This window comes from Photinus pyralis, unplaced genomic scaffold (assembly GCF_008802855.1).
Source record: "Photinus pyralis isolate 1611_PpyrPB1 unplaced genomic scaffold, Ppyr1.3 Ppyr1.4_LG2, whole genome shotgun sequence".
In the NCBI taxonomy this organism is placed as follows: Eukaryota; Metazoa; Arthropoda; class Insecta; order Coleoptera; family Lampyridae; genus Photinus; species Photinus pyralis.
This window is the reverse complement of record NW_022170403.1, coordinates 1,856,419-1,883,010: the sequence shown is the minus strand read 5'-3', so window position 1 is coordinate 1,883,010 and position 26,592 is coordinate 1,856,419. Positions and strand designations below refer to the sequence as shown.

The 26,592-nt window shown below is 38.7% G+C and overlaps 1 protein-coding gene across 3 annotated transcripts in view; it reads left to right on the top strand.

Moving 5' to 3' along the window:
• LOC116162676 (E3 ubiquitin-protein ligase UBR4) overlaps window positions 1-26,592 on the top strand; it is a 59,947-nt gene that overhangs the window by 5,740 nt on the left and 27,615 nt on the right. For all 3 annotated transcript variants that reach the window (XM_031476339.1, XM_031476338.1, XM_031476337.1), the window contains exons 6-16: window positions 104-422; window positions 474-773; window positions 825-1,059; window positions 1,109-1,659; window positions 3,319-3,442; window positions 10,473-10,699; window positions 10,748-11,405; window positions 11,462-11,666; window positions 11,713-11,929; window positions 22,829-25,558; window positions 25,609-25,882. In XM_031476339.1, coding sequence (XP_031332199.1) covers window positions 104-422; window positions 474-773; window positions 825-1,059; window positions 1,109-1,659; window positions 3,319-3,442; window positions 10,473-10,699; window positions 10,748-11,405; window positions 11,462-11,666; window positions 11,713-11,929; window positions 22,829-25,558; window positions 25,609-25,882 — 5,840 coding nt within the window. The remainder of the gene's footprint in view (window positions 1-103; window positions 423-473; window positions 774-824; window positions 1,060-1,108; window positions 1,660-3,318; window positions 3,443-10,472; window positions 10,700-10,747; window positions 11,406-11,461; window positions 11,667-11,712; window positions 11,930-22,828; window positions 25,559-25,608; window positions 25,883-26,592) is intronic.

Genomic DNA, 26,592 nt, shown 5'->3' with positions numbered 1-26,592 from the left:
TGATAGCATTTAAATTTGCCATTTGCATCTACAAAAAGTGAAGTCATTTGTTAAATTGTAGTAAATAAAGTACTCACAACAACAACAATGTTCTTTTTTGCAGTTTGTCATCTACTGTAGCGGATGTCAATTTAGCGTCATCAGCAATAAATCTACCAGTTCTTGAACCTCTCACGCCTAGCAAATTAGACAAGCTCTGTAACTTAAGTATGGCAACCTTGTATTGTGCGGTCTCACAAGCTGCTGCCAGTTCAATTCTCTCATTGGGTTCAGCAGTTTCCCCAAAATGCACTTCCGCTCAAGCACAAGCAGCTAAAGATGAAGATTTGGATTCAAACGCTATAATGTTAGTTGAAGAAGCTTTGAATATGCACACTTTTATTGGAAATATCATTAAAAATTCTACACGGGCCGGAGGACATGTAAGTAACTTTTTTTTGCCAATAGCAGTAACTTGAGACTTGCTTTCGTAGGTATTTCAAAATCACTTGCTGTCAGGAGCGTGGGTTTTAATCTCAGGGTTGCAAACGCATCTCTCGCACAGTATGGCACCAATAGGTGAAAAGGGAACTCACGTCAGAGAACGAGAAGATAAAGGACGAAGTCCGAGTAAATCCCGCGAGTCAAGCTCTGCTAGATCAAGTCTTATCAAATTTCAACAATCTTTTGGCGTCTTATCTGTAGCATTAGCAAACAGGGCTCTTTCATTGATGTCAGAGTTGTTTGACGATTTGCATTTAGAAGTGTGTGGTGGAGGTGGGAGCACATTACAAGTATTGTTTGTTATAAGATTTAATTTACAATTGACATGTTTTTTGCGTTAGGTCGAACCTGCACCCTTGGCAATAATGGGACAGTTTTCTGCTTTACAGCGGGTTGCTCGATTGCTAGGAGCTGCCCCTATAAACCAACTATTATTTTACTTAGCTACTATAAGTTATCGTAAAGCATGCACCTTGAAAAGAATTCATCCCCCTGAAGGCGATACGTTCAGTCAAAGTGATTCTACAACCTATTATGAAGACATGATTATGTGCTCTGACGAAAGCTCTACGGAAGGTTTGTGTCAAACATTTTAAATTGACGTGTAATTTGAGTTTTTTATTAGATGATGACAGTGAGCCAATATTGGGGCAATGGTTTGAAGATACCTTGGCACCTCCGGACGTTGTAGACACCAAAGCAACTACTAGTAGCGAAAATGTAGAAACAAAACAATCCCAAGGGGAAAGAGCAAATTCAATTGTTCCAGAAAAGGGGGAAGCACACGGTTATATCTCATTGGCCACGCAGATATTTCTATTCTTAAACCGACATTTTTTGTGTTCACGAAGTGCTTATGTAATACGCTATGTGAAAGCAGGCTTAACAGAACAACAGATGGTTATATTAGCCGCTATTATTAGAGATCTTGACAGGGAAACTGCCAGAACGGATGTTGGTACCATATCGCTTTATTTTGGTACAGCTTTGGGTCAACTGTATTGTGAATTTTCCGGTGCACTTACTAGGTTTACTCATAATTTAGTAACCCATGTAGGGTTAAATAATTTACAAACAAGTCTGTTGGCACATCTGGGCGTGTCTCCTTGGAACACGGATGTTCCACATGCTTGGCCTATGCAAGTTTATCCACGTACTTTAGCCGTTTTAGCTCAGGTAGGCTAAACTGCTGCAAAACATTATTAATATTATTAAATATTAAGTAATAGACTACATATGTATGTGCAATTTCCCTATGTCTTTAAATGGACAAATTGACAAATTTCACTTAAAATTTGGAATTTGGTTCCTATTTTATTGTAAAGATAAATACAGTATTATGAAACTTTATTCAGCACAAAAACCAAAAACTAATTTGGTTTTTTATGATGTATATCTGCGTTTCACGAGGCCGGGACATTTCGCCGAATGCCCACAACGCCGACACGATATTTTGAAGGTCCATATCGCCGACTAGGGACACTACGCCGACCGTGCCCACATCGTCGACAAGTGTGCAAGGGACACAACGCCGACCATGCCCACTTCGCCGACGGACACTACGCCGACCGTGCCTACATCGCCGACAAGTGAACAAGGGACACTAAGCCGAACGTGACCATAACGTCGACTCATACAACACTTCTTAATCAAGCTGGACGGTGTGCAACACCAAGTAGCTTTTGACGAGGTTATTGTAGGTTCAGAACATTTTTTTAAACTTTTTTCGAACTACAGACTCATACGAAAATTCTTAATCAAACTGGACGGAGTGTGAAGCAAAGCAGCTTTCGATATTAGGTTATTTGTAGGTTTAGGACATGTTTTTTAAACTTTTTAAAATGCAAACTCATACACTGGACAGAGTATGAGGGGCCTGGATTTTCGAACAGTCGGCGTTGTGGTCACGTTCGGTTTAGTGTCCCTTGCACACGTTTCGGCAATGTGGGCACTGGGCACGATCGGCGTAGTGTCCGTCGGCGAAGTGGGCATGGTCGGCGTTGTGTCCCTTGCACACTTGTCGACGATGTGGGCACGGTCGGCGTAGTGTCCTTAGTCGGCGATATGGACCTTCAAAAAATCGTGTCGGCGTTGTGGGCATTCGGCGAAGTGTCCTAGACCCCGTTTCACAAATAGAATAGTAAAAGTGTTGGTATTAGTATAATCGCATGTTAGTAGTATTCATCGCGTTTTAGTTATCCGATTTAATCAAAATTTTTCCGAAAATTACCCTAGATTGAAAAAATATTTCGAATTTGAGATCTTGAGATTACATTCCCTAATACAAGTTGTCGGTATGAAACCTTTCTGATTTAAATCTTCATTTAAAAAAATGTTAGTTGTATAGTAGCGGTGTGCGGTTTAATGTACAGAAAGTCAAAAGTGTATGTGTATGTCTTTTTCTATTGTCACTCCCACAGCGATGGTTAGGCAGGATGGTTCACATCGAAGATCTGAATTTTTTCTTGTAGGGTTATATCAAAGACAAAGTCTATCTACATGTATATATTCATCAGAGAATTGTGGGGGCCATCAGCTCTTCTATAATTATAACTCCAGCATACAAAAGTATCCTACATGGAACCATACTAACGAGTGTCTGTGCAATATACCGCAAAACATAATAGTTATCTGAAAATTAGTGAGGTTTCAGGTAGACACCATGTATCAATTAGGTTTTCTTATTTCGCCTTAGAAATATAGATTTAATCACTAAATTAACCGTAGTCACAAAAACGGTTCTATGGACTTGAATTTAAAAAAAAGAAGTACATAGAACTTGAATTCATTTTTTAAGTAAGTATTAATATTTATACAGTTGTTATTGTGTTACAGGTTTTATTACTTCGTCCACAAAATGAAAAAGAAGCATCTGTGATAAGTATTTGGCATAGACTAGTCAATACTCTTATAGAAAGTGTTATGAACCCTAGTATTGTTGTTGATTCAGAGAATGAAGGTAAGAATTGAAGATTGTAATTAACACTAGAATACTTTGAAGCTGTAGTAATCTTGCAGTTGCATTCTTCCTATGTCAAATTTCCACTGGTTTCATTATTATTATAAAATTATTTTATTTTGAAGTAATTTTTTTATTTGACTTCAGCATCTAACCACTCGATGGGAAAATAATTGCGAGGACTGTTATTGCAAAATGCATTTTTATGTCCAACTGCTTGATAATGACTTGATTTTAATAAACTATTAGCGGCCATAATTTGCACTATTATGGACTAGTCCATATCCATGACTATAAAGTAAAACGACAATAAATATTCAATTGCTTTGCTTTATTTAAGACTCTGAAGAAGTGATTCCTTAGTTTTTGGTACATTTATATTCATTAATAAAGGTACACAGGGTTAGGGTTTGTTGCACCGAATACCTAAATTTAAATTTAAATGGTACCTTCATATTCTTTCATAAAGAATTGGATACTGATTTAAAATTTTTATGACATTGGCAAATGTGAATGTTGTGTGGATTTTACGTCCAACTTTGAATCTCTTAAATTTTCTCTTTTAGAGAGTATTGCCAAAAGAAATATTGACATAGGTTAAGGTGGCGTTTACAATGTATGGTAAACTAGTACAAAAGTGTCATTGCGATTTCCACAATAACTTTGTTGCGAAGTAAAAGAATGACCTTCTGTAAACGATCGATTGTAGTTAAAGGTTTAAACTTGTGAATGAAGTAAATTTGGTAACAAATTGTTATCAGTGTGGGATAAAAATGGAAGATAAATATGGCTAATTTTTAAGATTCTTATTTCTTAAATAACAGTGTAAGTACAGGAATTAGCTAAATAATTTTTGTTTCATGCAAATGTCTGAACATTATATATTTGAATGAATGTTATTTCAACCAAAAATGTTGACTCTAAAGGCCGTTTTTGTGGAAAGAAAATTTCTTGACGACATCTATTGAGCCAAGGCACATCGTCACGGCAACGCCATGATCTCCAAATGTATTCATCGTTATCGGGTGCGATTCTATGCTACACAGTTTAGCAATTATAAGAGGGAGGTCGCTCACGTCATTAGAGGGCAAAGTACATTTTATTCAATGAAAGTACGTAATTTGAATTTCGTACGTAGGACGCATGGAATTTTAATTTGATATTTGATATTGTATTGTATTATTGAAATACGAATTATTTCCTGAGATGCTGTTTTTCAAAGTAAAGCGTGCATATCTTTTACATACGATAACCAATTGGTATCAGATTTTGCATACGCATGCCTTTAGTGGTGCCAAGTTAAACTGTACAAAATTGGAGGGGGGGGGGCATGTACTACCCTTCACGGTATTCTAATGAAAGGTCTCATCGAAATAAATTGGTTTGTACAAAGTATAACTTTCCCGTGCGACTCTTTTTCGAGATCAGTGAGCGACGAGGCCCGAGGGGGAGGGGGGTGTTAAAAATTAATGTTATCTCTCATTGTATTCTAATTAAAGGTCTCAACGAAAGGAGCCGTTTTCCGTTTTCTACCAACTACTGCCCTTCTTTCTGTCCTCTAATCAAAGTACTGGGTGGAGAGGGGGGGAGTGGAACTAGTTTTATCCTTCATGGTACTCTAATGAAAGGGCTCAACGACAGGAATTAATTTCTACAAACCATAGCCTCGACCTCTTATCGTGTTCGGGTATATTCCCTTATACCTCAAGAACAGATTGTCGGAATAGGGTACTCACAAAGGGCGATTGAGACGTCTGCAAGAAATATATCCATTGGTGATGTCATATGCATATGCATGCCTTTAGTGGTGCCAAGTTAAGCTTTAGAAAATGGGGGGGGGGGGCATGTACTACCCTTCACGGTATTCTAATGAAAGGTCTCATCAAAATAAATTGGTTTGTACAAACTATAACTTTCCCGCGCGACTCTTTTTCGAGATCAGTGAGCAACGGGGCCGGGGGAGGGTTAAACATTAATTTTATCTCTCATTGTATTCTAATTAAAAGTCTCTACCTCTTCTACCAACCATATCCCTCCTCCTCGAAATCTTATCGTAATCGGGCGGGTATATTCCCTTATAGCTCAACAACGGATTGTCCGCAGAAGCTGGGATTATTTACCTACTGCATTATTACAGTATTGCATTGAATAGTTTTTATGCAATTATTACACGCGTGATAGAACAATGGGTTTTTGTATTATATTATGTTTGTCTTGAAGGACGGCCTTAAAATTTTATCAAAATTGATGTACACTGGGTGTTCAGATACTTGACGGCAGCTGCTACCTACTACCTGCGATCAATTGAATGCAATGCAGAAACCAACGACCCCGACCGGGACCTTTACAACTTGACTAAGAGGTTCGAGGGGGCGGAGAATATTAAGCGACTAGTGATAAAACAAGATTGGCCCGGAGTTCATGTTTGAAACTTGATATTTACTTTTATTACACCTCAAACTGTCACGAAAAATTGATGCCATACTGTAGCAAATCGCCCAAATTTTCCGAAAATTCTTACATTTTTGGAAAAATATTATACATAATTGGCCCATGCCACAGGTATGGCGTATCGAAATTTCTATTTCTGACTATAAAAATAACTGGTGGAAAAATGTATAGGGTGTAGCAAATCCCTCAAATGATTAACAAAAATGACATCTTTGTGCCGGTATGGCGGCTATGCGGGCCCGTCGCTGCGGTATGGCAGGTTGAATTTCGTGAATGACTGATTGAGTACTTGATGCTCATAAAAAAATGAGTTTGTAGCAAATCACCCAAAAAAAGAAAAAACAATCGACACGTTCAAATGAGTATGGCGGGCTATAAGGCCCACCGGAAAAGTATGGCGTTTCGTTTCCGTAATTTGTTTTGTCACCGACTACCAGAAAATCCAAAGAATTTTGTGTAGCAAATTGTCCAAAATCATTAAATTTTCCGACATGTTTAAACAATCGTCACGCAATAACGGCCCCACTCCCAGAGAGAACCATTTTCGTTTTGAGGAGTACTTAATTAAACCTTTGAATGGTCGCCATACTTGTAGCAAATCACACCACAAAAAGTGTCACCATCTCCCGGTCTATGTACCTATACTCGCATTTCATGATATGCAATAAAAAATAGACCAAACAGAATATATCTCTCTCAAGTTCATATTACCTACATTACAACAGAGCATTATCGTCAATGGGTTCTTATGCCAGACGTTTTATTATTTTATTTATTCATTATCTCTCTCTTGTTCTGGGCCCTCAACAGGTTTCCGCCCAATTACAGAGTGACCCGCATAATGCTTTTTAGAGGTGTCTCTGCAGAAGGTCTAATTCTCATCTCTGTCACAGATGAAAAATTCACCTCAACCCAGGTTGGAACACCCGACCTCCGGATTTATAGCCCAACTCTCTACCACTGAACCTCCATTGTAAGCTAAATGCCTAGTTAACGTTTTCTTGGAACGTGCTCAAGTCGTCCACAAACAAATGCCCACTAAAAGGGATTCAATTTCTTTGGGATGCGCTAAATGAGTCAGTACCTTACATACCTAGTTTCTACGACTGGCCTGCAGAGAGTGGAAATGAACCACCACTGAAATTTTGCGTCTTATTCAGTTTCATCAATAAATTTATTTGTTATTTAAAAGCTCATCTTTTTAAATTTTTATGTCTTTTTTGCGAAATTTTGTCGTAATTGCATTTTTTATTTTGCATTTTCGCTGATTTTTAACGTCATTAACATTCTAGCACTATTTATAAGTATGTGCTGTATTTAGTTTCTTGCACCATTAATAAATTATTAACACGTTTCTCTTCTGCAATTAAAGAAAACTATATTCTAATTGATTTTTGAGAAACGAATACTTTAAAATGAAGCAAAAAAATTGGCCGGTAACCTATGCAATTACACCTGGTTCGTAAGTACCCAGTCCGCCCCTGCGCAAAGGGCACTGTGCATGCTGATCGATTAGGCTCAATTTTTGAAATTGTGTTTTATATGGTTAAAGCTATGCGCATATTGAATTTCATGCAATTCGGTTCATAACTAACGGAGGTGTCAAAAGGGCCTACTTTATTTTTTGGTCTACATACCAATTCACGAACTCCGATCTACAAATTTGATAAAGAATCCACCTGCAAAATTTCATCGTAATCGGTCCATTCGTTTATGACTTATCGTGCTAACGGACGGACGGACAGACGGACAGACACCGCAACATTATAAACTCGCTAGGAGTTCGTTAATAACTGTTTTACGAGTATAATGACATGATAGTCAATTTAGAAATAGAATATTGGAGTTAGATAATACAGAGGCTGATGTAATCCTGCAAAATTTTCGCTAGTTCTTCGATTCGTAGATATCCTTCATGAGGTTGCAATGAATTATAATTATAGGTCTATAATCTAATTCATTTATTTAATTATAAAGGTTTAAAAATGAAATGGTTAGTACTTTAGTAGGTAGTACAAAAATTTGCTCACGAGCATGAAATGGAATACGCCGCAGCCCGGAATTATTAAAATAAATGCACTGTTGAACGAAATGTTTTTACCAAACTATTTACAGCTTTATTTACAAATTTTTGCTAAGGTGCGCTAAGAACTTATACCATTTTCAAATTTTTGAGATCTAAGTGCATATAGTAGAATTCGGTGCTACATCCTAGTTACTCATATAGGATGTAGCAGACACAACTATTCTTTCCAATTTTTCGAAAATTCCTAACCGAAGACGGCGCATGCCTAAACGAGGGTGCAAAGAAAATTGCGATAATTTTTGACATTCCCTATTCAATTTCGTACAAGGTCAATTTATTATTTTGAGAGAAAATAGGTATTTTTACTTATTTGGGAAGATAAAGCACTTGGTAATACAATTAATTATAACGAAATCAATCGCGGTAAACGTCAGCAACCGAGAAAGCGGAATATGAATTGAATACAAATGCTAAAAACCCAGTTCTATAAATTACAGATATCAAATTACAGCGATCGTCCTCTGTATACAGGGTGATTCCTATAGTACCTGCCACCGTTTGGGAGCGTGTAGGTGGTGCGTAGGGGAGTATTTTGATATAGGACACTTGGGGTCGAAAATCTAAAATAAGGGTGCCAGAGCCAAATTTACCTTCTGGAATTTCGCGCCTGTAGGTAGGCAACCCAACCGGCCGGCGGTGCACACGGAGCGATCTCAGGCGGCGATGTGTGGCTGACACTTGATCAGAATTTTGTTTAAACCCACGAAATCCCGTCTGCAACGACGCGTATCAAGTGAATAAACACTATGGCAATAGTATAATAATAGTTGGCTAGATGTAGGAAGTGCATTGAGAACAACGGTGGCCACGTTGAACACTTGTAAACGTTATTGCTTTTGACTGTCGTTTTCCCTCCTTCCCTCCCATGTCGCTTCCTCGCGCTAACTCGCTCTGCATCGCTCCGCGCGAAACGTCGGTCGGTTGGGTTGCCTACATACAGGCGTGAAATTCCAGAAGATAAATTTGGTTCTGGCGCCCTGATTTTAGATTTCCGACCCCAAGTGTCCTATATCAAAATACTCCCCTAGGCACCCCCTATACGCTCCCAAACGGTGGCAGGTACTATAGGAATCACCCTGTATTATTATCTCGACAGTTGCGCCTTATCTGTTTATTTTTACGTTCGAATATGGTAGGTAGCGGAATCTTGTGGTGGATAGCGACACTATTCTAATATTGCGGGCGGTGCGGGGAGTGATTTCCAAATTCTTCAATGTAAACACCACCTTAACTAGTCCAGTAACCATATACATCAGATCATGCGTCAAATCATGTAGTTCTGATTTTTTGTGGAGTTGTGTATGATGTTGACCCAGTATATAATCCAAGTTTTCGACCTCAGGTGCCGAACGCAACATAGTGAAATATACAAAAAACCGCGAAATTTTCAATTTTTTACTGTTTTTGACGATTTTAACCCTGAAGGACCAGTTTGTCGAAAATAATTAATGAATACGCTTTGAAAGTAGACTAAATTGTTTAAAATTTGAGGCTACAACTGTTTCTATAGATGTAATAGTTTACGAGATAATGCTTTTCAAAGTTTATCGATTTTTTCAAAGTTGAAAATTGTTAGCAGTACTTTGTTGTTCTGTAATACTATAAAAGAAAATGAGAGGTGTAAATGATATTCTTAATTAAACTTCGAAACAGTCATTTTGTAAAAAGAAATTTTGTTTGATTTCCATCTAAGTATATTTTCCCTTCTTGGACGAGCACGGTTGAGCATCGTCCATTTCCTCACTTGAAAGCGAGCTTGAAAGCTTTGTGGCTAGATTGTCAATACCTTGTGTAACATCTCTCCACAATACATCCTCCACCATTTCTAGATCAGAAATCAGGGAAAATATGAAACGGCATCAAATTATTGTAAAGTAAAAATATCCAGCACTGTGAACAGAAATAAATCAAACGATTACACTCTTGGATCTTTGACGTTAACAGCTAATGATTGTCCAACAGTTTAGTTGGCAACAGAAACTACCACCTTACAAAATTCGTTATTCGTTTTATTTTCAGCCTAATACCGCCCATTCTTGGCATCTGTCTCAAACAAAATAGAAACGTTACCCACAAAGTATTGTGAAAGATTTTTGAATTCGAAAAATTAACAATCTTTGAAAAGCATTATCATGGAATCTATTAGACCTATACAAACTGAAGTGGGCTTAAATTATAGCTAATTTGGTCTGCTTTGAAAACTTATTGAACAGTTATTGGCGAAAGACTGGTCCTTCAGGGCTAAAATCGTCAAAATCTGAAAAGAAAACGAAAATTCCTTGGTTTTTAGTATATTTGACTATGTTGCGTTCGCCGCTCGAGGTCGAAAACTTGAATTATACATTGGGTTAACAACATAAACAATCCCACAAAAAATCAGAACTACCGGATTTGACGCATGGTACCTCCCATTCTCAGGAACAAGGTTACTGGACTAAACCTAATAAATGTGGACTTGCTGCAATGAATATGCTTTTTAATCTTTATTTGCAGATTTAAATGTGGAACATGCTCAGGTTTTACTGTATTTGTTTCATTCGTTGAACTTAATGCAAAAAAAATCTGTTGTACTTCTGATGGCTGGTGGAGTGTTACGATGTTCAGAAGTAGCTAGAGGACCGTTGAAGGACGCGCAACTTCTCCATTTGTCACGTTTGCTTCTCCTGTTTGATTATATTATGAAACATCTGTACGATGCACCGCCCTTACTTTTGGAACAGGTGATTTGGTGCTTTACCATTATATCTATTTTATTTTTATACTTACAGATACAGTGGAATTTATTTTATTCGACAAACCTAAATACGGACAAAGATAAGGATAATAATATGTCACGCATGTATACGCCGTGGAAAGAAATTGAGGATAATTATAGGAAACTTTCGGGAAATGACGAATTCACTATGAAACCACGTTTTTATGTAGTCACTAACTTGGAGATTAATAATCAAGAAGCTCCGAAACTTGATGGATTGGCGTGCAATTTTATTCTGGGCACGCCTGATAAACTACGTTATCCACTATTGTTAGATGCTTTAATTGAGATATTAAACGTTACGCATATCGCATCTGGTACAGGTGCGTCAAAAATGACATTCCTAGGATTATGTGCTACACAATACTGCTTTACAATTTGTTGGAGATTGTTACAACTTTTACCTCCATCTTCTCCTTACATGGAACGTCTTACTACTGGTGAAAGTCTCTCAACAGGTCCTTTACTTTTACATTCTTTAATTTGGGGCGCACGTGCCGGACATAAAAATTTTAATCGCTGGTTAAAAGATGCGTTAATTAAACAAGGGATGTATACTCAACATACAGAGAAATTATTAAAAACCGTGTCAGATTCTGTAAATACTCTTAAATATGATGTAACGACTGCCAAAAATTGTATTATTGCTCTAACTCCGGATATCAAAAAAGGTAATTGTCATTCAATACTTCCAAACACTCTAATTATTCAATTTAAAATTTAATAGGCTTGGTTACCAAAGAAAGTTTGCCACCTTTGTGGCACTTATTCTTGTTAGATTCCGTTCTAGCAAAAGTACAAGTTTCGCTAATAGATGAAGCGGAAACTAATACAGCAGATGCATCAGGCGTAACAATTTCTGGTGCTGCCTACGTCCAGGATCTTTTACCTCATGTCTTACGGCTCACCCAAGCAATTTTACATTGCACTAGGTATGTTAATTCATTATCCGTGCATTTATTATCATTTTTTAATTAGATGGTCACTCTTACATGGTATAATACACCAAAGTGACGATTGTTTAAGAAAATATTCCTTACAAGACTTCGAGGGTCTTCAGGAAGTGTTAGCAATTGCTTCTAACCGAAACACATTAACAGATACGCTGGCAACCGAATTGAATTCGTATTTACCTTCTACTGCCTCAACCATTTTACAGCAATGGAATGTTTCTACATTTGAGGATTGCAATTGGGTAAGTATTATGTGGGCTAATTGTGTGAAACTTTGAATTAAATAAATTTTTAACTTTGTGAAAACTATGGTGCCAGGACAAATTTAATTTCATAAAGCTTAAATTTCATAAAAATTAATTTTGAATTTGGGAATTCCTCAATTGTTTCTTTAGGATCTCCACATAGGCAGGCTGGATTGTGTTCGGGTTCTATTTGCGTAGTATGTAATTGCATCTTCCATGTCCTGATTTAATTTAATTTGACCCACATTTTTCTTGGAAGATCATACTTCACTGGACGGTTCTTTGATTAAATTTTGATTAAAAATTGTGTTACTATGCTCTATCCAAAAAGCTTTCCAATGTTCTTTAATGGATAGCGTTTGATGTGTTTGTTTGTAAATAAATAAATTGTGCCATTTTTACCACATGTTAGTAAGGCAGGTATTGCATATGGTAAAAAATGACCCCCCCCCCCACTTTTTTGATGGAAATACACGTTTTGAAGTAACAGGAATACAAAACATACAAAATCTCAATGATGTCGATTGGTGTGTCTGCGAATTTTGCAAGTTGGTAGTTTCTATTGCCAACTATCTTGTTTTAATGTGGAAGATGAATACAAACTAATTCAATCAAATGATAACTTTCTATTTTATTTATTAATTGACAATTACCCTCAGCCGACTACTATCTATACATTCTAACAGTCCGCCTCGATTCAATTTTAATCCTAAATATTTGAATCGCTTACTTTACATCTAATCAACAGAACAACTATAAAAAAAAAAAATAATATCCAGATCAATTTACAAGTCCAATTTTCTTGCATATGTACTGGAATACATTCTTTGACAACCCCTTTGTCATTATGTCGGCCTGTTGCTCTTGCATTTTAATATAACGAAGATTGATGATTTGTTTCTCAATGCAATCACGAATGAAATGATATTTTATATCAATATGTTTTGTTCGTTGTGAAACCTTTTCACCTAAAGCGATTTTTATAGCTCCTTGATTGTCTTCATGAATAATCGTTGGTCCATCCAGAGATATACCAATTTCACATAATATACCACGGTACCAGATAATTTCAGCAGCAGCAATCGCCAAAGAAATGTACTCTGACTCCGTAGTTATAAAGCAATGGACGTTTGCTTTCGTGCTGTCCATCCAACTGTTGAACCAAACACTTTGATTATATTTCCTGAAATCGATTTTCGCTCATTTGATTCACTATCATAATCAGCATCGGCAAATCCCTCCAATACTGGTGATTTATAATGGCAGTTGTATAATAATCGCAAATCAAGAGAACTTTTGACATATCTTAATATTCGTTTTGCACCAATCCAATGTTCATCAGTCGCACATGACTGGAATTGGCTGAAGTAACCGACAGCGGCACATAAATCAGGTCTTGTTGCATAAGCTATGTACATAAGACAGCCAATCAGTTCACGATAAGGTTTCTTCGTGAATTCTGATTCACTGCGTGTGATCTTCTTGGTTTGAATCTCCATTGGTGTGGCAACCGGATTGCAATTATTCATGTTGAATCTACGTAGAACGTCTTCGAGATATTTGCGTTGACTTAAATATAATGTCCCAGCATCACGGTTTCTTTGGATATTGATGCCAAGGAAGGTTTTTATTTCACCCATATCTTGCATCTCAAATTCGGCTGCAATCAAACGCTTAACAATCAAAATCTTATCCAAATTCTTTCCAAGCAAAATTAAATCGTCCACATACAATAAAAGTAAGATCATACTTGCCCCACTGCCCATCAAGTACAAACATTGATCATATTGCGAACGTAAGAAACCAATTCTTACAACAAATGTGTGAAAACGCTCATTCCAAACTCTTGACGCTTGTTTAAGTCCGTAGAGAGACTTATTCAATTTGCACACCAATTTGCCTTGGACAAAGCCATCGGGTTGCTCCATATAAATGTCCTCTTCAAGCTTGCCATTAAGAAAAGCAGTCTTCACGTCCATTTGGTGTATTTCCAAATCTCGCTCAACCGCAAGCGCCAGCAAAAGACGTACAGTCGTGATTTTCGCCACCGGTGAATAGGTCTCATTGAAGTCAAACCCCTCTCGTTGCGTGAACCCACGAGCGACCAACCTTGCTTTGTACGTTTCCAATTCTCCTGCAGCATTCCGCTTCCTTGAGAATATCCATTTACAAGTAATGACAGCACGGTTGGATGGTCGTTCAACAAGGGACCAAGTTTCATTTCTTTTTAAAGAATTCATTTCTTCATTGACCGGTTTCATCCATTGATCAGAATCATTTCGTTTTGCAATGTCTCCAAATTTCATGGAAACATCATCAATGAATGCTATTGCATTTAGTGCAAATGCAGAGAAGCATTCGTCCGTATTAAATGAACATGTGGATAGATAATTTTCATGCTCATCATCGTATCTTAATTCAATTGTCGAACTGTCGACCCAGCTACCGAATTTACTTGGTGGTTGACGCTTTCGCCTTGAACGTGCTAATTCATTGCCAGAATATAATTCTTGATTATCAAATTCAGTATCAATTCGTCCAACATCTATTACTCCGCCTGAATCAATACTATCCTTTCCTTTACACGTTGTTTTATCTCCAACATCGTCAATCTCCGCCTCGTCAACACCACTCTTCGCTTGATCTGACTCGTAAAATATGTTCGATGATTCATTGCGTTTTGATTCATCGAATATTACATCACGTTTTACAATAATTCGATTCTTTGAAGAATCCCAAAGTCGATAGCCATTAACTCCATAACCAACCATCACCATCTTGGTTGATTTTGCATCCAGCTTTTTACGAAGTTGATCAGGAATATGTACATATGCAGGCGAACCAAAAACACGGAATTTTGAAATGTCTGTTTTCTTCCCCATCCAAAGCTCGTATGGTGTTGCAACCGACTGAATCGCTCGAGTTATACTACGATTCATCACAAAAGTTGCACAATATACAGCTTCACCCCAAAATATGCGTTCCATATGTCCATCTTCGAGCATGGACCTTACCCTCTCTATCAACGTTCGATTCATTCGTTCCGCGACACCATTTAGTTGCGGTGTATACGAAATCGAATACTGTAATTGAATGCCAGATGCTTCGCATTGTGCCTTGAACCGATTAGATGTGTATTCTCCTCTATTGTCACAACGTAACGCGCCTATTTTCTGCCCAGTATGCGTTTCCGCCATTAATTTGTATTTCTGGAACATAGTGAAGACATCCGATTTTTCTTTGATAAGGTACACTGCCATAAAATGAGTAAAGTCATCAATAAATGTCACCATATATTTGTAACCATCCCATGTGCATGGTGAAATCGGCCCACAAACATCACTGTGTACCAAAGCCAACGTACGCTTTGATCGCGCTCCGCCTAAATTGGCGAACGGCTTTCTAGATTGCTTGCCCATGATACAAGGTTCACAAATAGTATCCGCGTCATCAACTAATACGCCAACACCGTTAACCAACGATGGCATTTTTCTTACATCGGCGTAATTCATATGTGCTAGTCGCCTGTGCCATAGTTTTAAACTTTGCTTTACACTGCCATTGGATTTTATCACCGCGTGTACGTTTTCATTCAAAATGCGTTTCATTTCAAATTCATACAAGCGTCCAATCCGCCGACCGGTGATTACTTCACTTGTACCCCGCATAATATGGACCAATCCATTCTGCACAATCATTTCTAGACCAGCATCCTCCAATCGGCTTACCGAAAACAGATTATATTTCAAATCTTTGATGAAAAGTACATTAGTCAGTGTACAACGTTTTTCATCTCCATTCACAACAACAGTTCCTCGAATTATACCCTTAGACCATATAGTACATGGACTGCTATTAGCCCTATGCTTTCAATACAAAATGGGTGGTCACGGATAGAGGGCACTGTAGTCGTGGGTATGTGAATCTCAGGGTAAACTAAGGTCGTATGAACACCACTCGGATCGCGTAAAGAGCAGCTTTCTAGTAACCGCGTAGTACAGGAAGCTTTTATATACTCTTCATTATTTGCTATACGTTCACAAATAAGAATAAGTTTGCTTTTTTTGGGATATCTAGGCGATTAATTAATTGACGTTTGTGAATTTATAGGTTGACAGTCTCAAATCGTGTCTCATCGGACAACTTCGAACAGACTCGTTTACCCTGAAACTCACATACCCAGGCGATGTCCTTGACCATATTTTAGTTACAATTAGCAGTCCATGTACTATATGGTCTAAGATTATACCTCGCTTGTATGCTTGAATCGACTCGCCACTTTTCGCAACACCTACAATAATTGGATCTTCCAAATCCCATAATTCATTGAACAATGATAGATCGTTCACCATATGTTCAGAAGCACCTGAATCAATTATGAAGCAAATTGATGATTTTGTGTGGCCAACAAAGGCAAATGTACTCGTGTCAGCAACAATCGCCACATCATCTACCGCATTTTCACTAATTGCCAAATTCGATTTTCCTTTCTTCAAATTCACATTGTTTATTTTACTTGATCTACCGTTCTTCTTCTGAAGTAACTTTGGACATTCGTTGCGTTTATGACCTTCTTTCTTGCAAAAATAACAACGTATTACACCACCATACATGGCAATGCTATTTGAACTACTTTGACCTGCATCCAAATTGCACGATTTGCTCTCTTCGTCTAAAGCCGGGAATACATCTGACAAACGTTGCCGTTCGTTCGCGTTCGTTCGCGTTGTTACCCGTTTTCACCATCATCTGGCAACGTTTGTGGTAACAGTCATGAGCGACAGACGCGTGCCGAGCCAGTGCATACGCTAGCGTTCCACACATTCGCGCGCATTTGTGCTATTTTGTAAAAATTTATTTTTTGTTATTGAAATGGCGACTACAAAGGTTCATACCATCGTATGTACCTCTACTTCTATATAACTCGTGCATCCATACACTTCTCTGTTTTTTTTTCTTTTTTTCTTTTTGTCGTTTTAAAATTGTACTTATGACACTGTATGAAGTACTCGCTATAATTAACTGATTATCGGTCATTGTTGAATAAAATTTCCCCGTAACAGTTAAATCGACCTTTTCGTACTAAAACGTAAGCAGACTGGACCTAAACGCTTTAAAACGCGTCTACATAGCAACGTTTGCTGTCACTTGTGGCTTGCCATTTCTTTTTGATCTTTTAATTTTTACCGACATCCGATGGAAAACATTCATTCGCACTGGTAGTGATTTGTACCATATTGAAATCGCTGCGAATCGCGGTCCACACATGGCGAACGCAAGACATAAATGTTTGGCAACGCGAACGAATGACAACGTTTGTCAGATGTATTCCCGGCTTAACAGACGCGAGCGAACGATCTCCATTGTTAAGTTTTTAATATCCATCGTCTCAAGAGCAGTGACCACCATATCATATTTCCTTGACAAAGTCAAAAATAATGTGACAATTAAATTTCTCATATCCATTTCTCCTCCGCATGCTTTTAATTCGCGCACTAATTTGTCGAAGTTGAGGAAATGTTCAGTTAGATTACTTGAATCTTCACAACGTAGCAGTAACATTCGCTTTCTTACACTTATTTCTGTTGCTATACTTGTTCTTTCAAACGTTGTACGAAGCGACTGTATCATTGCAAATGCTGTTTTCCGTTCCTTCAAATACTCTAAATGCGAATCCGCAACACGACGAGTTATTTGTAAACGACATGCGCGATCTTCCTTAATGATTTTCGCAATTTCCACATTATTTTCACGGATATCAGGTTCTGTTACAGCTTTGGCTGCATCTGTTTCCAACCATTTTTCAATTCCTTTGTCCTCTAGCACTACTTGTAGCCGGAAATACCAATTGCTAAATTCTCGTCCATCAAATTGTCGGAACACAAATTTTTCCTCATCTGCCATTTGATTGATGTGTAATGTAATTCAAATTTCTAAGTTTCGGCTCACAAACGTTTTTCTTCAAACTGCACCAAAAACCAACCACTTCACAATGTGCTGAGATAGCCCATAACCTCTTGTTTTAATGTGGAAGATGAATACAAACTAATTCAATCAAATGATAACTTTCTATTTTATTTATTAATTGACAATTACCCTCAGCCGACTACTATCTATACATTCTAACAAACTAAACTGTTCAAGTGTCATTCAGTTCAATTCTGTAACTAACAAGTTTGCAATATTGCGTTGTCTTGATGCAAGATCCACGACTTGTCTTTCCATAACTGCGGCCGTCTCCTACGAACTCGCCCTCGCAGTGTTACCAGGACTTGCAAATAATAAGTTCGTTTCACAGTTTGACCCTCTGGAACCCATTGAGTCATCACGACGCCGTTCATGTCGAAGAAAACAATGAGCATTGCTTTGAATTTGGATTTCGACATCCTTGCTTTTTTCATTCTCGGAGTTTCAACATCATACTGGAAAATCCAAGTTTCCTCGCATGTGATGACCTTTGCAACAATCCAGGCTCTTCCACTAACCTTTCAAGAACATCTGAACAGATCTGGTGGCGCACAAGTGTTTGTTCTGGGGTCAAGTTTTGCGGTACGACGCGAGAAAAAAACACGCTGGCTTCAAAACGCAATAGCATAAATACTACTCAACGCACAAAAACGTCTTTTTGGACTGGAATAGGTGACACTTCAAGGTTTCCTACGATGTGTTCGTTTCCCCCTCTACACTTCTGATACGCGTTCTGCGCGCGCAGTCTCGTTATATAATAGCCGGACCTCGTATTATGGTCTAAGGCTTATATTCAAACACAGCGCCATCTACAACCTTCTTATAATGAATGCAGATAGACATATGTTATGTCTCTGAATTAATGATACGTATAATGCATAGTTGGCATCGCTCTAATTTTTCGAGATGTAATTTTTTTTATTACGAATTGAATAGAACGAAAAAGTAACAACTTGCAACTTATTTCATTAAACGTGAATATATAAAAATGGCGACGAGGATGGGATTTGTGCGAAGTGTAAGAAGGTAGGCCACATTGCCACCGTTTGTATGCAGGGGGGAAACATTAAAACAGTTCGACAAGTAACGCAATCCGAGGATAATGATGACATCGTTGAAGACGATCAATTTGAAATGTATACGATTGGAAATATTTTTCACATGCACGGCGTAAAAAGCGGAGGGAGTGGCAAGTTTATGGTGAACATCCAGGTGGAACAGAACAATTGTGAATTTGAACTGGATACGGGGGCAGCAGTTTCGACGATGTCTTATCGAAATTTTTTGAAGGTGTGTCCTGGGCTCTCGATTTCCGACACATCTTCTCGATTGAGGACTTACTCTGGTGAGATAATTGAGCCACTGGGCACATGTAATGTTACGATCAGTTTTGGAAACAAAGTAACCATTGGGCGCTTATTTATTGTGGGAGATCATGTTGACTCTATTTGCGGCCGACAGTGGATTAGGATCCTGGATCTTCATAAACGTCCGCTGAATGACTTAGAAATTCACGAGGTCACGGTCACGCAAGCAAATTCCGATGAATTGTTGAAGTCGTTTTTGAAGGAATTCGGCGATGTTTTCGATGATAAATTAGGTCGAATTCCAGCGATGGAGAGCAATTTACAAATGCTAGAGAACACCGCACCAAAATTTTGGAGAGCTCGACCAGTACCGTATGCCTTGAAAGATCGTGTGAACGCTGAAATTGATCGACTAGAGGCGATGGGCGTGATTGAAAAGGTTGTTCACAGTCAATGGGGAACACCCGTGGTTCCGATTGTAAAATCTGACGACTCCATTCGTTTGTGTGCGGATTACAAGGTGACATTGAATCGATTTTTGAAGGATGACAAGTACCCCATTCCCAGGATCGAAGATATTTTTGCGAAAATGAGCGGGGGAAGATTTTTCTGTACACATGATGTCAGTCGCGCGTATCTACACATGCCTGTTGACGAACATAGCGCAATGTTGCAAGCCATAAGTACTGAAAAAGGGGTTTACAAGGTCAATAGATTAATGTTCGGAGTAAAGACTGCACCCAATATTTGGCAGCGCTTTATGGATCAACTACTGCACGAATTGGATGGGGTAGCCTGTTTCTTTGATGATATAATCGTGCAAGAATCAACGATCGAAGAAACTATGCAAAGATTAAGAAACGTACTGAAGAAACTGCGAAACAACGATTTGCACTTGAAGAAGGAAAAGTGCCAATTCTTCAAGTCGAACGTGAAGTATTTGGGCCATCGAATTGATTCGAGGGGCCTGCATCCTCTGGATGATAAGACCACTGCGATACGCAATGCTACAACACCTACAAACGTCGAGGAACTGCGTACATTTTTGGGCTTGATAAATTATTATCACCGTTTTATACCCGATCTGGCTACAAAGATAAAACCGTTGAACAGTCTCCTGGGAAAGGAGGTTAAATTTATCTGGTCAGATAAATGCAAAAAGGCGTTTGATATAATAAAAAAAGAATTGACCAGCGACCGGGTTTTGATGCACTATGACCCGAAATTGTCATTGATCGTGGAAACTGATGCATCATCTGTTGGTCTCGGTGCCGTGTTATCACATAAGATGTCCAATGGAATGGAAAGACCAATCGCCTTTGCATCCCGAACATTGTCGAAAAGCGAACAAAATTATAGCCAAATAGATAAGGAAGCAACCGCAATTTTTTTGGGGCATTAACAAATTTTTCCAATATTGCTACGGCCGGAAATTTGTATTGCGCACGGACCATAAGCCGCTAGTGACGATCTTTAACCCCGACAAGGCACTACCAACGCTTTCAGCAATGCGAATGCTGAATTACGCAATATACTTGTCAGGATTCAATTATACAATAGAGTATCGGAGCACGCACGAAAATTTAAATGCAGATTATTTTTCACGTTTCCCAGAACCAACAAAGATTGCTGAAGACGAAACAAGCATATTTTAAACGAAGCAGATAGAGTACATGCCAGTAACACGAGAACAAATTCGACGAGAAACTATTAAAGATGAAGTATTGCGTAAAGTTTGCCACGAACTGGAGAGTAGTTCATCGAACCCGAACGAAACACAAACGAAGTATAACATGCACGATGGATGCATTTTCTATGGTATGCGCGTTGTCATCCCAAAATCACTGCAACAAACAGTTTTGAACGAATTACACGATGCTCATTTGGGAATGACGAAGATGAAGGCTATGGCACGTAGTTACTGTTTTTGGAATGGTATTGATGCCGATATTGAAATGACGGTAAAGAAATGTCGAAGTTGCTGTTTGGTTCAGAAGGAAGCCGCCAAAGTTCCAGTGCATTCGTGGGAGTTTCCATCGTTCCCATTTCAACGAATTCATATAGACTATGCTGGGCCATTCATGAACACGAACTTTCTATTGATCGTCGACGCTTACAGTAAGTGGCCGGAGATTTTTCCTACGAGGAATACTGACACGAAAACTACGATTCGAATTTTGAGAAGGACGTTTGCTAGGTTTGGTATTCCAGTTACGATGGTTAGCGACAATGGCCCACAATTTCGATCAAACGAGATGGACACATTTACGAAACAAAATGGTATTCGCCACAAATTCACGGCGCCATACCATCCAGCAAGTAATGGGCAGGCTGAACGTTATGTGCAAATGCTGAAGAAGGGTTTGCGTTGCATGGCAGATGAGCCTGGTGATTTGGATTTGAAGTTGGATCGCCTGCTGATACAATATCGAAAGGCACCGAACAGTACAACAGGTCAAAGTCCAGCTGAACTCATGTTTGGGCGACAAATCCGAACCAAATTGGTTCTCATGAAACGAGATCTGACCACTGAGATGAATGAAAATTCGTCGAATGAACCAGTATCACGAGAATTTGTATCAGGTGACAAAGTACAGATACGGTCATACCGAAACTTACGAGTTAAATGGGAATTTGGGACTGTATTCGCACGATGTGGCCTTACACATTATGATGTAGAAGTGGATGGCAGACATCGAAAGTGTCACGTAAACCAGATGCGACGAACGCTTTGTGAAGGAGGAGATGATACCCATGCAGATCATTCAGATTCGGCCTTAGAAGCCGCACCAAGTACATCGCAACCACATCCAACCATTATGTCGAAATCAGCCGAGACAAGACCAGCGTGTGTTTCTACCGATTCTTCGGTGATTGACTCAACTTCACCCATGAGATTACCGGTTGGTCAATCAACACCTTATAGGCAATCAAATACTTGGCAACAATCGCCGCAGCAACAGGAGTCTGAAACTGACCAAGAACCGACGTTGGTACAACCAGATTCAGCAGATATTCTTCGTAGATCAGGCCGATTGCGTTTACCGCCAAACCGCTTGAATTTATAGTTGTAATTAAGGAGGGAGGATTGTTATGTCTCTGAATTAATGATACGTATAATGCATAGTTGGCATCGCTCTAATTTTTCGAGATGTAATTTTTTTTATTACGAATTGAATAGAACGAAAAAGTAACAACTTGCAACTTATTTCATTAAACGTGAATATATAAAAACATACAAAGGCAAAATCGCTCATGCGCACGTGTGCGGATGGTATCTGTGCTAGTCACAGCAAATTTTTTTATTTTCAAATTACATGGTCTGTTGTTTGATCAAACAAGTTTTATGCGGCTAAATAATGTACAGTCGACGCAAAAGCAATTTTGAAAGCAGGAATCAATGACAAGCGCGGAGTGGATTGCAGATGCTGGAACACTCACTCACTAATCACTATGCATAAAACATGCACATATTGAAATGTTTATTATTCCTAAAACGGTTTGACTTGTTTTAGTTAAGTATGTCATTATACCGAAGTTTCACCGAACTGATTATGTTTATTAATTGATTTTGTATATTTTTATCATATCAGAAGTTGAACTAATTCATTTCGTTTTTCAGACGCCATACCTGAATGATGTAATCCCTGCAGAAAGTTACATTCTAAAAATCGTGGACACACACATTTCAACACTATCGATGTCTCTTCACTTCAGCATCAATCTATCGCTTAAAAGATTACTGCAATGCTTGGTTAAATTTATTTGTCAACATGCCCCGAAAACTGACAATACAGACACAAAGAATAAAGCAATTGAACTGCTTGTTCTCATTACTCTAGATTTAAGAACTGAATTTTTATTTGAAAATGTTTCAAAGACATTAGACAAGATGATTGGGGATCCTGAAACAGATGAACACCAGAAAAGAGTTTATCTTCACTTCTTAGAACACACTTACAAATTGATTGTCAGTTACACATCTTCTAATACATGCAATGCGGGGGTAGACGAAAAAATGTTGCACGGATGCTTGAAGTTCTATGAAAAAATTTTAGAAAAATCTTCCGGTAGACAAGCTTTAGAAAGTTTTTTCACCGGCGATAAGCACTTGGTGAAAGTCCTAATGTCTGTGTCCAGTCCCCAAATGTCTCAGCAATACAGTACTCGAGTGCTTCACTTTTTTAACAAACTATTTCAAACTGCCGAAAAAAGCTCGACGGATCCTAGTTTAAATTACTTATGCAGCAGTATGAGCAAATTGGCTAACGTGGAGACAGACAAACTTCAGGTGTGGTTACGACATGTTATTTTGGGCCCAACAAATATGACGAGCAGTTCGTCATCGTCAAATATCCAAACACCAACTCTTTCAGTACCCTCTAAACCTGAAACATCTAAGGGTAATGGTAAGACAGGGGAAAGTAATGACATTCAATGGAATTCCAATCGTGTCGCCAGTTCCGAATCAAATCCCTCTCCGAGTCCAAGTGATGATCAAAAGTCGTTAGTACAAGAAAATAGCCAGTTGCTGCAGGCACTTACATCATTTATTGTAAAGCAAAGCAGTAATGTATCGGAAGACGTTGCGGTTACCATTTTAAAGGCACTATTACCAGTCGCTTCGCATATCTTATCACCAGCTTTGGAAGGAGCCGGATTTACCGATTTGATGGTCGTCATAACAATGTTGGCTGATGCTGGTCTAGGCAAGGGTCACATTAGTTTATTTCCTGCAGCTGCCGAGTGGTTGGAGATTTGCAAAGTTTATTTAACAAAAAAAGAAGTTGTCGATAAATTAACTGGCAATGTCGAATTATCGAAGAATTCTGTGATGCTGGAGGCGGTGTGCTGTCTTTTGGATTACGTCGGAGATGTTGTGAATTGTTTAACAAATCAATATCAAAGTAGTTTTCGAGCATTCAGCCCACCTTGGGAAGGTGAAACTCCTTTGGAGATGGATTCGGAGTGGTTGGATGAATTGCATGATGATGATGATAGCGGGGACGATTCTGATGAAGATGCTTTGTGTAATAAATTATGCACTTTTACGGTTACACAGCAAGAGTTTATGAATCAGCATTGGTATCATTGCCATACATGCCATATGTTAGACGGTGTCGGAGTGTGCTCTGTGTGTGCACGGGTATGTCACAGAGGTCATGAGTTAACTTATGCCAAATACGGAAATTTCTTTTGTGATTGTGGAGCGAAAGAAGATGGAACTTGTCAAGCCTTGGTGAAGCGCAGTCCTCAATCCATTGTAGAACGAGAACCAGGTAATACCACAAATTCCGGAGGCACATTCGGTTATTCCTCCGAAAGCATGCTTACAAGTTCTTTAAGAAGAAGAGCTTCGTCTCCCATTCTTTTTGAGAGTAGTCAGTTTCATAAAGATAGAAAGGTTGGAACTGTTGTTAAACAATTGGAAGGGTCTCGAGAGTGGCTACTAAACTACTTAGGTGGATCCTCTATACCTGGTACGCTAATAGAATTGGTAGAAGCTTTGGTACCTGCCACCGAAGCCGCTTGCAATCGTACATCTCCGGTTGGGTGTCACAGCCGTGCACTGAAAGCCTTACAACAACTTCACTTCACGGACAAGAAATATATACACACAGATCAATTAATGGTACCCACCTTGGGTTCCCAAGAGGGAGCGTTTGAGAATGTTCGTATGAGCTACGCCGGCGAACAAGGACAAACCATTCGACAATTACTATCTGCACATATACTACGAAGGGTCGCAATGTGTTGCATGTCTTCCACACACGGTAAAAGACAGCATCTTGCAGTATCTCATGAGAAGGGAAAGATTACGGTTTTACAACTATCCGCTTTACTTAAGCAGGCGGATTCATCCACTCGAAAACTCACACTCACCAGGTTAGCGTCCGCCCCGATTCCTTTCACAGTGCTCACTTTGGCAAGTAATCCTTGCAATGAGGACGTATTGGCAGTCTGCGGACTGAAAGATTGCCACATTTTAACATTCCTACCAACCGGATCTGTTGCGGATCACCTTGTGTTACATCCCCAATTAGAGACTGGGAATTTTATCATTAAATCTTTATGGTTACCTGGATCACAGACAAAGTTGGCTTTAGTCACAGCAGATTTTGTCAAGATATATGATTTGGTGAAAGACGCTTTGAGCCCCCAATACTATTTTCTGGTACCAAGTGGAAAAATCAGGGACTGTACCTTTATGTATGAAGATGGAATTTACAACATTTTATTAATGTCGTCACCCGGCCATATTTACACGGAAATTTTGAATGAAGAAAGTTCTGCAAAACATGGGTCATTCTATGTTACCAATACTTTAGAAGTATTCGATTTAGATGTTACGGTAAATTTTCTTGACAGTTTGAACGTGTTTTTACATTTCCCAATTTTTAGGATGTTAGCGGTCAAGTAGCCGGTGGTGGTGTTAGCATATACTACTCACATACTTTGGGTTTATTGTTTTACAGTTACACACAAGGAAAGAGTTTCATTTCCCCAATAACACCACGAAGCAATTGTCTCACAGTTGTGTTTCCAATTACTGTTCCTGCAACGGCTAATTCTAGTTCGAAAAGCAATGGTGGAAAAAATCCTACACCGCAACCGCTCTGCCAGTGGACTGAAATACCCAACCATCCTGGCCTTATTTGCTGTGCAATGCAAAGCAGTAAGTATAATGTCTCAATTTCTCACTTCAAACCATCGCAATATTTATCATCTGGGAAGATATGCTCGAGTCTACCCGATATATTTCGAATGAAAATATCGCATGCGATAACCGTATGCAGAGGCATATCCAAGACGTTTATCGTCTCTCATTTAAAAAAACTGCAGCGAAGTACGAGACAACGAAATGGTAAGAGGAGTGCTCCAAATATAAACAAAACACAATTTGCGCAGGTAATGCTGATTCATGCGATATTCGATATTTCACTATTATCGCATGCGATACTTGGTCGAGCGGACTCAAGCATACGGTCCCTGGCAAAAGATTACATGATATACATCGAGCAAATTTAATTTGAAAATACCACTTTTAAGAGGAAATGTGTGTAGCGTTCTTTCTAATCTAAATATGCCACGGCATGTCCTTTTGAGATAAAATTCTGTTAACAGATCCAAAATACAGGGTGTCTAACAATGAGCTGAGTCGATTATTTCATCAGATAAATGTTAAATGTCAAATGTTTGTCTTTTGTGTTTAATTGACTTGTCCTATACACTTTGTTTGTCTTACAGGATGAATATATATTTATTATTATATGGGAAACTTAACAGAAGTAAATTTTTTAAATAGTGTACATGTGGGTTTTTTCATTGAGCACATACGGCTAAGTGATTTTCAGTTTTATACTAGTTCCAGTTGCACCAGAGCTG